This window comes from Motacilla alba, chromosome 6 (assembly GCF_015832195.1).
Source record: "Motacilla alba alba isolate MOTALB_02 chromosome 6, Motacilla_alba_V1.0_pri, whole genome shotgun sequence".
Taxonomy (NCBI): Eukaryota; Metazoa; Chordata; class Aves; order Passeriformes; family Motacillidae; genus Motacilla; species Motacilla alba.
The window spans coordinates 4873492-4887749 of NC_052021.1; the positions used below are offsets into that span (position 1 = coordinate 4873492).

The following is a 14258-nucleotide window of genomic DNA, read 5'->3' on the forward strand; positions in this document are numbered from 1 at the left end:
AGAACACAAGAGACATTTTTTTGTTCCCTCCTCACCTTTGTGAAATGACATTTTGGCACATTTAGAACACAAAATCCACAGAAACAGGTAAGCAGGGCTTGATACCTTTGCTGGTTTTTGAGCATATAGATCACAGAATGGTTTGGGTAAAAAAGGGACCTTAAAGATGATGGTGTTCCCCTCCCTGCCTAAATCCTAAATTTGCAGTCTGCTCTTCTTTTTCAGCTGGGGTACAACAGAGATAATTCTACCCTTAGGAATTTTGGTCTTAGTGGGGACACTGCACACCCTACACCTGGAGAGGCTCTCCAGCTCAGCAACCCCATTCTTTGGGATCCTTTCTGCATTTTCTGAACAAAAAGCATCTCCCTTCTCACTTGCTTTCTTCTTTCCACCCCTTCACCTCAATAAGTGAACAGACATGCACAGTGACAGTGCAAATGGGAACTTTTAAACAACAGACCATGGCGAGCAAATGGAATCATGAAAACCCAGTGCTGTAAGGGAAACATCACTAAAGACCACAAATATCGGTGATGTTTTTGCCCAACGTCCGTGAAGAATGATGAGGAGGACTCCACTGGTATCAGAAGGCTAATTGATTACTTCATTATACTATATTATTCTATACTATATTACATTAAATCTAAACTGAATCTGCCAGGCACTCAAGTGCACAGAATCTCGTGACTGTCAGCCGACAGTCCCCACACACACACACACACACACACTTGGCCCTGATAGGCCAAGGAAACAAGCCACCATCACTTCGGGTAAACAATCTCCACATTGCATTCCACTTTGGCACAACACAGAAGCAGCAAATGAGATAAGAATTGTTTTGATCATTCTTTCCTCTACTTTGCCCAGGTTCAGAGAGGGTGAATCCCACACACAAAGGGCAAGAATTCTGCTCTGTGTGCCACTTTTCCAGAACAGAGGCGTGGACTAGAGACATGGGGCTGTGGGGTGTGGCACAGGTGTTACTGCTGGAGTAATTAGGGGATGCATTAATTACCTCCTCTGCGCAGGGGGGGCACTGTCAGATGCTCTGACGGTGAGGGCGTAGGAGCGCCCCACGGCCAGCCGCACCCCCGGAGCGATGGTGATCAGGCCCGTGTGCTCGTTGATGGTGAAGTCCCCCTGATCCCCAGCCAGGATTTCGTACACTATCTGCCCGTTGGCTCCCTCATCTGCATCCACGGCCGTCAGCTGCAAGGCAAAACCACAGGGTCAGCAGGGGAACACTTCCACAGGCTCTGGGAAGGTGATTCCAGAGGAGGAGAGGGGAGCTCCAGCATCTGGAACCCACACAGGAATTTGTAACAAAGATACAGCTGAAATGAACAGTAACAGGTGTAAAAACATCATGAAGCAGAGAAAAACTGCTTGCTAAAGACTGCAAGCCAATTGTTTTAAGATACAGATTAGTTAAGTTATTTAGACTGAGCTTATTCCCTGTGGGTTGGAATATATAAGACTTTCTATAAAAGCACATGGAAAAAGAAGACATTTTTTGTCTTCTTTGACATCTTTTGTCTTTTAATAGTAATGAGAGGCTTGTACTTATTTATTTCCCATCCTTTTCTCCACTTTTCCAGGTGACAGCCCTGGTAGTGCCAGAAGTCTCACGTCCAGGCCTGGCATTCCAAGCCCTCTTTGTGGAGAGCTGGAAAGCAATGTTTGTGTTCATATGCACCTATGGCTGTGGCAGCCAAGTGGAAGGGAAATGGCAGCTGTTCCCGTATGGATACCCACTTGGAATCATGGAATCATTCAGGTGGGGAAAGCCCTCTAAGGTGGTCAAGTCCAACTGTTAACCCAGCACTGCAAATGCCACCACTAACCCATGTTCCCAAGCGCCATGTTTTCTTTAAATCCCTTGAGAAAAATCTAAATCCTGGTATTAGACCCAAATTCCAATGGTGAACATAATGAAATGAGGGGGTTCTTCTCTTCCCCCTGGGAAAGGCAGAGAATTTATCCTGTTTCTGTAGTGAGCCACGCTAAATCAAACACACACTTGGCCAGGAATTAGAGCCCAGGGAATATATTTTCTTTTAGTGAATCATGGAAGAAAATCCCAGAGTGGTTTTGGCTGGAAGGGGCCTTAGAGCTCATCCCATTTCACCCCCTGCCATGGGCATGGACACCTTCCACTGTCCCAGGTTGTTCCAAGCCCTGTTCAACCTGGCCTTGTTGTCTCTTCCTCCTTTAGGAGTCGTTTTGCTGACACACAGGTTCCTCAACTGCCTTTTCATTCTGTAGGACAACACTCCCTCAAACAGCACCAGGAATGACATAAATTGGTCTGAGCAGCACTGGAACATCCAGGAGGCCACAGCATCCAGCTGGGCATCCAGCTGGCAGTGGAAGTTACAGGGAATGATGGCACCATGGGGTTCTCTGCTGCTCTCAGCTCCAGGCGAGCAGTGGGAGGTGGGGAATGGGAAAGGGCACCAGCAGGGGTGGCAGCAGAGCTTTCCTGGGATGTCCAAAGTAATCCCAGCCTCTGGAAGGATGCCTGCAGGGATCCCAATATGAGGATGAAAATTCAAAGGTCTCTGCCTTGGCTTTTCTGACACAAACACTCCTGCCCTGGGGCAGCAGGGATGGAGGATGGGAATGCTCGATGTCAGCAGTGATGGAAAACCTCAGCACCAACTGCGAGGCCAAGGACAGGATCAACAGCCAGTCCCTGAGGCAAGGCCAGCCAAGCAGCAGATAAACAGTCAGTTCCTGCCAGCCAAACAGCAGCCTCAGCTTCTGCCTCTGGGCCCCTCTTGTCACCTTGTGACACCTGGAGTCAGGGACAGGAACTCCCTGATGGCCCTGCCATGCTATGATAGAAAACCATCTACCAATCAGTGCAGCATCACATCAACTTCAGCAGCTCACAGCCTCCCACAGCACCACCCAAGGCTGCCAAACCAGCACCCAAAACTGCCAAATCGCCATGTAAAGCTGCCAACCACCACCCAAAACTGCCAAAGAAACACCGAAAGGTGCCAAAACACCACCTACAGCTGCAAAACACCATCTAAAACTGCCAAACCGCCACCTGGAACCATCAAAACTCCTGTGACCAAGGATGGCTGAAGATTCAGAAGAGCAGAAACCAAACCTTGCCAATTAAACAATAATAAACCCCAGAGTTGCAATATCTGAGTTAATCCCATTTGTATACAACATTGAGCACCAAGGGGAGGAATTAATGGAATTATGGAATGGTTTGGGTTGGAAGGGACCTTAAAGCTCATCCATTTCCATGGGCAGGGACACCGTCCACTAGACCAGGCTGCTCAGAGGCCCATCCAGCCTGACCTTGGACACTTCCAGAGAAAAACTCAGGGTTTCTACTGGTTTCTAAGATAATCTTGATCCTTCGTGCACAAAGGCTTAATGAAACACAAAATTTCATTTAGGAAGTCATAAATATTCTGCAAACCAAGAACTAAGCCTACAACAGCTTTAAAAACAAATCTTAATTCATCTCCTATAGCATTTTGGGACACGTTGTATAGTGAACATAGGATAAATCCTTGAAATGCCCCAAAAATCATGGAACAGAGGTCATCTCCTCTTAAAAATTTAAAAAAAACAAATTAATATTTGTGTGGGCTTTTTTTTTTAAATCTACCTCATGCTCTAATTTATTCTGGAATTCTGAGGGAGCCATGCTATGAACACTACAATTTAATCACTCCTTCTATAGCTTCTATACATACCTGGGTGTGTTAATAAACCTTGCAGAGAATAATTATCCACCCAAGTGACAGAGCTGTAAAAACCTTGTCTGCTCAACTTCAAAAGTAACAGACACACACACAAAAAAAGATAAATAAAGCCTTTATGCAAAATACAGGGTCCTGAGGATTTAATGGCAGGATTTGGATCCAGGCCAGATTTTACTGTGACGACATGAAAAAGGAAAATTAATTAACTACACAAGCGCAGAGATTAAGGAGGTTAATTAAAACTACAAATGCTTGGAAAGATAAGTAATTTGAAAAACATTTTGGGGGCAAAACCAAGAATCCAACCTGGGATTAAATAGAATTAAAGTTTAACTGCTGCCATATTATATGATTCCAGAAATTCCATCTCCAGCTGTCCCAGCCCGATAGAGCTCCATAGTTAACAAGATTTAAGAAACGGGCTAAAATGTAAAGGGAGATGAACAAAACAAGATTTCTTTTACTCTGTTAAGAAATTTTCATCCAGCAGGATCAAGCTCCATTGCATCAACATTTAATGTACTAAAAGTTTGGCAAAATAGGTGTGGATTCTGCTGCAGCAAGAAGTGGTTTTCTTATGAGGAAAAGGAGATTTAGGATTGCTTATCTGGGGAGGAAAAGGAGGTTTAGGAATAATTTTCTTGGGGGAAAAAAGGAGACTTAGAAGTGGTTTTCTTGGGAGGGAAAGAAGATTCAGGAGTGGTTTTGCTGGGAGGGAAAGGAAGTTTAGCAGTGATTTTCTTGGTAGGAAAAGGATGGCCTTAAGCTTACAAAGACACGTCTTGGTTATGATATAAACCCTTCTCAGACTCACTTCATTAGTGGAGGAAAAAGGGCTTCAGTGTTTGACTTGGAACCTGTCTCAGAGCAACACTTAGGGTCACCTGGCCCTGAACAGATAAAGCGATGACCAACATTCCCAGCAGCTTTCACCAGATTCAGTGTGATGGAAAAACTCCAGGATTGTTATGGAGATATCCCTGAGCTTGAGTCAACCCCACATAATGATCTCTGAGTAGGTTAAAATACTTTTTCATTATCTCCTTCAGACATTCCATCAAGCCTCAGTCCATTTTTTTTTTTTCCTTGAGTCTGCTGAGCACTGCAAACAAAGCCCAGATTTGTTTTCTCTCTCTGCTAATCAGGTTTGCTTTGGAGATGGGAATTAATTACCTGGCAGGCAGAAGGCAAAAGGTTGCAAATAAACACGTAAATAAAAGATGAAGTGGGGTTTGGAGATGACTTCTGTGAGGATTGTTTTAGGGAAACGTTCAGGAGTGGTCAGGCATGGAACAGGTCACAGCCCCAAGGCTGCTCAAGGAGGGTTTGGACAACATTCCCAGGGGTGCACAGGGTGGGATTGTTGGGGTGCCTGGGCAGGAACAGGGGTTGGAATGTAAATGTAATGTAATTGTAATTCCCTGAATTTACATTCTCTACAATGTAAATGTAATTCCATGAATTACATTTAAGGCCAGTCCACAAGTTTTCCTGAAAGACAAAACAAAAAAAAATATCCTCACGGGCCAAGATGGATCCATGACCCCTGTGGATCCCTTGCAGCTGCGGATATTCCATAATCTCCAGATTTCCAGTTAACTGTCCTGCTCTTTTATGGCACAATGCACGTTTAAGAGCTGTAAATCAAGAACTTGTGCTAAGCTGGAGCAGGACCTTAAAAATTAGTTTGTACTGGTGCTATCAGACAAAATTGCTTCAGAGGGGAACAGGGCACTGATCCCCTGTGTATTTTATTCTCCATTTTAAATCGGGGAATGATTTAAAGGTTCATGGAAGAGAGCCCTTGAACCTGAGTCACACCACTGAACCAGGAAATTAGGCAGAAATTAAGATATGTGGATAATTTGAGGTAGGATGTAAGAAGAACAAAACTGGGATTTTTCAGCCTGGGGAAGAAAAACTTTGGGGTGACCTGACTGTGACCTTCCAGGACCTGAAAGAGCTACAGGAAAGATTGAGGGAGATTCTGTACAAGGGATGGAGTGGCAGGACACAGGGAATGGCTTCCCAGTGCCAGGGGGCAGGGATGGATGGGATATTGGGAAGGAATTGTTCCCAGGGATGGTGGGCAGGCCCTGGCACAGGGTGCCCAGAGCAGCTGGGGCTGCCCCTGGATCCCTGGCAGTGCCCAAGGCCAGGCTGGACAGGGCTTGGAGCAGCCTGGGACAGTGGTAGGTGTCCCTGGCCATGGCAGGGGTGGCACTGGATGGGCTTTAAGGCCCCTTCCCACCCAAAACATCCCATGATTCCATGAATTACATTTATGGCCAGTCCACAAGTTTTCCTGTAAAGACAAAATACAAAAAAACTCCTCATGGATCAAGATTTAGGTGAATAATACTTTCTGCCACCCTCTGTCCCTTCCCAGCTCTCTCATTTTCCTACTCAATATTTCCTATTCCCTGCATCCTGAATATAAAAACGAGGGATGTCTAAAAAAAACCAGTGGATTTAAATTATTGAGATGAAATTTTGTTGCACCGCTGCTGCAAACTCCACCCATCAATGTGTAACTCATTTCAATATCTGAGTCACAGCAGGGAAAAAATGGGAAACTGGGCAGCAAAAATATAATAACATAAAAAAGATGGAATTAAGTACTTTACTAGGTTTACTGTTAATAATCTTTCTACTGACAGTTATTATTTACCACATTTAACTGGTTTAAAGTATAGATTTCTCAATTGAGAAACTCTCAGGGAGCACAATAAAATACCTATGAATGGAGAAGGAAAAATGAGAAATTTTCAGGCTGAAAAGAGCAAAACACACAGAGATTGAAACTTAAATCTCCTCAACCAAGGCCTGAAACAATTTCACAAGTACTGAGAAGAGACAACTGAAATAAAAATAAAACCTGTTTTTGTCACTTCACTGAAAGGCAACAGGGAAAGAAAGAAAAGTCCTTGGTCCAATCATCCAGGCAGAAAGGAAAAAATGGGGGAAAAATTGAATTCTGCTTGTAATGAAGATATTTGCCTGCCACTTGTGGTTATTTTCAAGCAGAACCTATGAATTTTTAAATTTCCTTTATTTTTTAAGAGTGTACCAGACAGCAAACACAAGTAACTTAAAAGCTATTATGCTTTGGGGCGATTTTCAGGAATAAAATCAAAACAACGTCCCACAAAATGAGGCAGCAAGAAAGCACAAACTGGGGTTATTTGTCCATTTTATTTGTACATTTTCCTGCAACTGACTCTGGAAAAAAATATAAGAGATGTAAGAATATTACCCTAAGGATAATAAAAGCCAAGTGGCTGAAAATCAGTCTGATTATTATAGATGGTTATGAGACTATCCAGACACTCTGAGGTCAGTGTTCTTTTTCTAACCTGCTTTTCTCTGATCAGACAAAGTGGTTTTATGAACTCATTTTCCTCTGGGAACTGTCAGAGATGAGAATCTGCCAGCAGAGAATCCCAAAGGATCATGGCCCCAGAATGGAGGGTGGGGTAAAAGGTGACTTTGCTCCTCATGGAGACAATAAGATGAGCACCCCTCAAAATCATTGTGTCAGGGTTCAAAAAATGGGACAGAAAGGTCAGTCTGGCCTTTGAGAAAAGCCTTTAAATATATGAAGTGTGTATATATATATATACATATATATACACACACACATATATATACACACACACACATATATATACACACACACACATATATATACACACACACATATATATATACACACACACATATATATATACATATATACATACTTACAGTTATTTTATATCCAAAGACTGAGCAACCTACCAAAGAGTGCAGCTGCCCAAAATCCTGATCAGGGAATCATGGAAGTGTTTGGATTGGAAGAGACCTTAAAGCCCATCCAGTGCCACTCCTGCCATGTGCAGGGACACCTTCCACTGTCCCAGGCTGCTCCAAGCCCTGTCCAGCCTGGCCTTGGGCACTGCCAGGGATCCAGGGGCAGCCACAGCTGCTCTGGGAAATCCATTCCAGGGCCTGCCCACCCTGCCAGGGAACAATTCCTTCCCAATATCCCATCCATCCCTGCCCTCTGGCACTGGGAATCCACTCCCTGTGTCCTGTCCCTCCATCCCTTGTCCCCAGTCCCTCTCCAGTACTGCTGGAGCAGCTTCAGGCCCCACAAGGCTACAATTTGGTCCCCCCAAAGCTTCTCCTCTCCAGGTGAGCAATGCCAGCTGTGCCAGCCTTTCCTCCCAGCAGAGCTGCTCCATGCCTCTGCTCATGCTGGTGCCTCCCCTGGGCTCTCTGCAGCAGCTCCAGGTCCCTCCTGTGCTGGGCCCTCTTTATTTCTGGCATCATCACCAGTCCTCTGAAATCCTAAGACCTGACCCTTAGCTTTTGGCTTTTTTATTTTTAAGCTGGGTAATTGAGAAACTCAGATCATCTGGTAATGTGGGATGAGTTGAAAAACAACTCCTCTCCCAAACCATCCAGAATTCTCTACCTTCCCGCTCTGACCAGATTATAAACTCAGAAACCCTGCAAGCAGCCATGTGCTGACTGTGCAGACAGAAGCATGGATTTGGGAACACCTTGGAATTTAAATGTTTTAGCAGAGGTGAGCTAAATGGCCCAACTTCGCCATCATTCCTATCCCAAATAACCTGTCATGGCTCAGTTTTCCAAAGAAATGTGTTCTCCTGCTCTGTGAAAGCCCCCAGGCCTGGAATATGTTTGCAGCTGCAACACCAGGATGTGTTTGAGGAGCTGGAGAGCAGCACCTTCCCTCTGAGCACAGAAACACTTCAGCAGCTTCAGACAAGCCCAGAGCTGCTCTGCTTCATCCCAGATGCCATTACCACACCTCAGGCAGCTCTGAGCATCCTCAAGGCCAACTTTGAGTAGAAAACATTCTTTTTCCCCACCAGAAATCCCATTTAACAACATTTTCTGCCTCATGCTCCCTGGCATGACATAACATCCCATGTTTATTTGTTTTTTCTTTGCTGTTGTGTTTCCACCCAGCCTTGTGCAGCATTTCAAGGAACTCAACTATGCTTCAAACTTTTCTCTTTCCCTCAAATCTTGCTGGAAATGCCCCTGTGGCTGTCCCTGATGGTTTTTAGGCACTTGTGGCCCAAATTACCACAAAGGAAGAGCTGAAGATGCAAAGGCACAAGTACTGCTCAAGAGGGATAGGAGGGACAGAAAATGCCATTTTCCATTTTCTGAACCATCTCCTGAGCACTGCTACACTCAAATAAATTCCTGATGACTGTTCAGAAAATGGCATTTTATATTAAGTCAGCTGATTAATTTTATTTTCCCAATATTCCCACTGCCTTCAACCACTCTGGAAAGCCACCAGTGGCATCTTGTCTTCTCATCCATCTAGACTGGCAGCACTCAGAGCAGGGCTGAGATCTTGGAAGAATTACACAAAAACAGCCTTTTTCCTTTAATTTCAGTGGCACCAGGATTCACCTCCAGTCCTGCACTAAAACATAAATCAGTGCTGGCAAAATTTAATTGAAACTGCTTCTCCCTGGGCCTGTGTTCAACCCATTTTTCATTGCTCATTTGCTTTACAAACAAACTTGCAAAAAACCAGCAGGTTTTCTGGCATGGGAAAACATTCCTGGTTATATCCTACTCCACTGCTGACCTGTTCTCCCAGAATGTTTTATCTCAATATCCTGCTAATAAAGGAGAATTTTCTTTTTCTTTCAAGATTTTTCAGCTGAAATTTTTTGGTGGAACCTCAGAGGAAGCTGCTGAGCTGCATCTCTACAGCTAGGACAGGCCTGACAATTTAGTATTAGCAATTTTGAACAGATAATTAATTAATGAAGTGGATGCAGATGCCCAAACTTCATTTCCAGCTGGTTTCAGTGCACTTCCAATTGAGATGAACAAGGCCATGCACTGCTAACAAAAAGTGAGTTAACAAAGGTAATAAAAGCCCTGGAATTACCTTTATTACACCTTCCCCAGGCTGCATATCCGTATAGATCTTGACATTGTAGGAAATGTTGGAGAAGGTTGGGGAATTATCATTTGCATCGATCACCAGGATGTTGACAGTCACTGGGACACTCTCCTGGACTCCATCAGAAGCTGTCATCTTCAGAGGGACAGAAAAAGCAGGACAGGAATGTATTTTAATGGTGCGTTCTCAACACAATTCCAAGAGAAATCCAACCCCAACAGGAGAAAATACAGCCTGACAACCCAAAAATCAGCATTTTGTTTCTCTGCATTTACAGTTACAGGAGGATTCAGCAGAGCTCGAGCCTGCACATGCAAGACTCAAAGCAAAAGCAAAGCAAACACATCCAAACCCTTCCAGTACAGAAGTGAGAGGGAATAACTTGGAATTTCCCAGGGATAGGGCTGGGATGGGAGCTGTTGAGTTGATGGGGTCTCACACGGGTATCACCAAACCCAGGAGCTCTGTTAAACCTGATGCCTCAGGTTTTAGCTTTTCTATTTTTCAGATTCTGTGCTGCTTTAGTGTGTGGGTCTGAGCTTCACATTAAGGGATGGTGAGCTCTCTGCACAGAGCAGGGAGACAAAACAATTCCTTCTCTAGCTGGGCACCAAGCACAAATGATCCAAATCTCAGCCCAAGAGCACAAACAACGTGGGCTGAAGAGAGAAAAACAAGCAGGATGGGACTGCATGGGCTGGAGCTGTAACTGGACAATGAACTCCAACATGCAAATGGAGCAGAACTGATCAAAGTGAGAGACCCCGTGACCAGTCGTGCATTTTGTGACCATTTTGGTTCATCTTGGGTGCAGCCCTGGCTGGGCTCTTGTGCTGCCCAAGGTGGATCCATGGAGGCCTTTTCATAAATCCCTGCTTTATTCTTTAACTCTGGCTGGCCTCTGTTCTACGGCAGCCTTCTCAAGGCATCAGATCTCCTAGACAATATTTTGAGGTGGGAATTACAGAGCTGGGGGCTCTTCTTATTCCACAGAGGAAATCTGAGCTCTCCTTTCCAATGAAAATGGACAGAAAATAGGGAGGCACAGACTGGGAACCCCTGCAGAAGAACTGGGTTTGCCCACAGCCTATTTCCAAATCATTGTAGGGCTGTTAAGGGGTTCACTCACAATCTGAAGGAATATGAAATCCATTTAAGCTTTTTTCCCCTCTTTATTTTTTTTAATATTGCTGGCTGTACTTTCCATCCACTATTTTTTTTTTTTTTTGAGACAAAAATAAAACAAAAAGCCCAAGACAAGGCTGATGTTTCTGGCTCCAAGGATGAGGGGGAAAAGGCAATGAGAAAAGCAAGGCTGGGAATAAAAAAAGAGGGCTTAGATTGTGCTGTGGGATGAGGAGCAGACACCAGTCCTGGGGTCACAGAGAAGGTACTGGTAGGGGAATCTAAAATGCTGCTCTCAACCAACTCATCCTTCACTGCTCTCCCTCTTCTGGGCAGCTGATAAGCAAAGAACTGGGACACTGTGCTGATTGGATAAGAAAGATTAGGCAAAAATTACATTTTTCTGGGGGTAAGACCCCAGACAACATCCTTAAGGCATAGTAGTATTTTGTTAACAAAGCAGAAGACAGAGGATTTTATTTACTTGTAGCTCTATGAATGCAGAGGTTTTTTTTGCAGCAAACTATATTTTAATATAATATTGCAACATTATATCTATATTTAGTATTAACAATAAACAATGAAATATTTATTATTACTATTACTTAATGAGAATTAATTATAACTATTAATTATAATTAGTTGTTAATTAGTGATAATTAATGAATTATATTACCTATAATTATTGTAGTATATTTTCATGTTTTGCAGCAGTTATACTGTAAAGAAGAGCCCTGAGTTATACTGTAAAGAAGAGCCCACAGATTCCTTTAGGTTGGGCAAGATCTCCAAGATCGAGTCCAACCATTCCCCCAGCACTGCCAAGGCCACCAGTGCCCTATGTCCCCAAGTGCCATAGCCTCACATCTTTTAAACCTCCAGGGATGGTGGCTCCACCACTCCCCTGGCAGCTGTGCCAGGGCTGGCAACCCTTTTAGGGAAGACATTTTTCCTAATATCCAACCTAAACCTCTGGATACCTGTCAGAGAGACAGAGATTATGCATTGTTTTCTTGTATTCTCCTTCCATTTGTGTTTCTATTAATCTCTGGCCTCGTTGTTTTATGTCTGAGCAAGATTTCTGTGTCAGGAATCATCATTTTTCCATTTGCAATAAAATAAAAGATGCAGCGCTGATGTCTGATGGAAATTTACACCCTATGGATAACAATTGCCACAACTGTGTCCCCAATAACGAGCAGACCTTTCAATTTTGCCATGAAACCTGGAGATAAACAGCTTTTGGATGTGACAGAGTTGTATTCTTTTAACTTACAGAGAAGGTGTAGAGCTGCTGGACCTCCCTGTCCACGGGCTGCAGCAGGGTGAGGTAGCGGGTGATGCCACTCTGGGTCACAGTGAAAAACGTGGTGTAGTCGTTCAGGAAGAGATGGAGCTGTGGATCCTTGGTCTTTCAACAACATCAAGGGGAAAAAAGAGCATTTTGTTATAAATTCAGAGGGACATTAAATCTCCAATTCAGCTCGCTGCAAGTGCTTGTTTCAGTTGAAACCTAAATAAGCACAAATGCTGTGACTAAAAATCTAAAAAACTGTAAAATAAAAAAAGGTAAAAACTCACTGCTGGCCTAAAAATCTCATCTTCTTGACAAAAAATGTATTAAATATCACTAGAGTAAGAAAATCCAATTGTAAACAAATACCTGTTTGGTGTACTGGTTTTAAAAAAGTATCTTCTTTCCCCCCATTACACAATATATTTTTAAAGCCAGGCACAACTTAATATAAGAAACCAGATTCAAGCATTTATCTTCATATTAAAGCCCAAAAGAAGCTGAACTTGATTAACAGAGCAATAAAACAGCTGGGTTGGTGCACTGAACAAAGAGAATGACATGTGATGAAGTATTTCAGGAAACAGAGGCAGCTCAGGGGGTCTCTTTAGGTCCCAGAAAGAATCCAAAACATATTTATGCAGATTGGGAACCTCTCAGTTGATGGGGGGAAAACATCATAAATTAACTGAAAAAAAAATATTTTAAGGTAAAAAGCCTTGTAAATTTACTCATGGCTTCTTGAGGACTTGGGTCACTCCTGATTTCCACCTCTTTTGAGGTATTTTTTGAGTTATTTAACTGGTTAGACTCCACATGAGTTAAATTTTCAAGCAAACTAAATTTCTTTTTGGTGTCCACAGTATTCCAACAACTTTTTGTATCCTTGTCCATAATCTGGTTGATTTAACCTGACTTCTGCTGCTCTTGCTCATGAGTTGAAGAGTTTATTTCTGATGGTAGGGGAATGAAAATTCCAGGAAAATGCAAAAGGCTGGGAGACAAGTCCTATAAAAACTGCTTTCAACTGCCCCCAGGAATGTGGAGGTGAGGAACCAGAGGAGTGGCCCCAGCCATGACAGAAAATCCAGGATTTTTACCAGCTGCTTTCCAACATCATTCCTCAAATCCCACCCCTAGAGAGGAGGCCATAGGGAGAACCAGCTGAATCCCAGAAACAATTCCAAAAGGAGAAAAGCTGAATTTAGCAAAAAATCCCCAAAGGAGCATTACTTCTCTGAACTCTTTCTGAATCCAAAGCTCTTCTGGAAGAGTCCCTCCATTAGTGCCATTCCTGGAGGATTAAAACCCTTGGGAGCACAGGACAGGTCCCCAATCCCCAGCCAACCCTGACCTGCACCAGGTGGCACCGGGACAGAGCAGCACAACACCAGGGCAGAGAAAAACTACTTTAAATGAGCCCAAATAAACAAACAAACAAAAAAAAAGGCAAATATTCCACAATTTAAATGAGAAAACATTCCAGGAAGCCATGGGAATGAATTATCCAAGTGTTCCACACCAGTGGTTCCTCAGTGCCTAAAGCTGCAACTGCAGCTTCCAGGAAAATGAAAATCCATTTTACAGCCAGCAATGGGAACAGCAACCTATTCATTCCAGGAAAACTTTGGTAAGGTAATTGCCCATAATTGCTCACTTTGTAGACATTATAAAGTCCGTTAAGAATTTAATTTACAAAACCCCTAGTTAGTGTTGCAGTTCTTGCTTTCATGTCCTTTTGAACACTAATAAACAGCACTTTCCCCCCTAGTTTATTCCTAAGAAAAACCAATGATGGAGATCCCAAACCCTCCTGGAGTAATGTGTCCTATTCCTTTGCTGTCCTTGTCTTAGAAATGTTCTCCTAATATGGCAGGTAATCACCTTTACAGCAATCAATGCCTACTTTACCACCTCCCAGGCATGTCAGAGCCACAGAGCAATTTATTCCCTTCATCTGGAAAAGCATTGTTATGCTTGGACATTATTACCAGGGATATTTGACATTATTGTCAGGGATCTTGGACATTATTATCCCATTTTATGCTGCCTGAAAAGCCAGCTTGGTTTAACTGAATATTTCACGTGAGAGAAAATAACCCCAGCTACACTGCCAACACAATTTTCAATCATTTATTTTTTTAAAACAATTTTATTT

The 14258-nt window shown here is 43.3% G+C and overlaps 1 protein-coding gene across 16 annotated transcripts in view; it reads right to left on the reverse strand.

The window, feature by feature from the left end:
• Positions 1 to 14258, reverse strand: part of PCDH15 (protocadherin related 15) — a 635072-nt gene that overhangs the window by 129186 nt on the left and 491628 nt on the right. For all 16 annotated transcript variants that reach the window (XR_005257309.1, XR_005257310.1, XR_005257316.1 and 13 more), the window contains 3 exons: positions 12083 to 12217; positions 9667 to 9816; positions 1019 to 1212 (listed from right to left, as the gene is read on the reverse strand). Coding sequence is in view for 4 of the 16 variants with exons in the window: in XM_038140145.1 (XP_037996073.1) it covers positions 1019 to 1212; positions 9667 to 9816; positions 12083 to 12217 (479 nt within the window). In the remaining 12 variants the exon portion in view is untranslated. The remainder of the gene's footprint in view (positions 1 to 1018; positions 1213 to 9666; positions 9817 to 12082; positions 12218 to 14258) is intronic.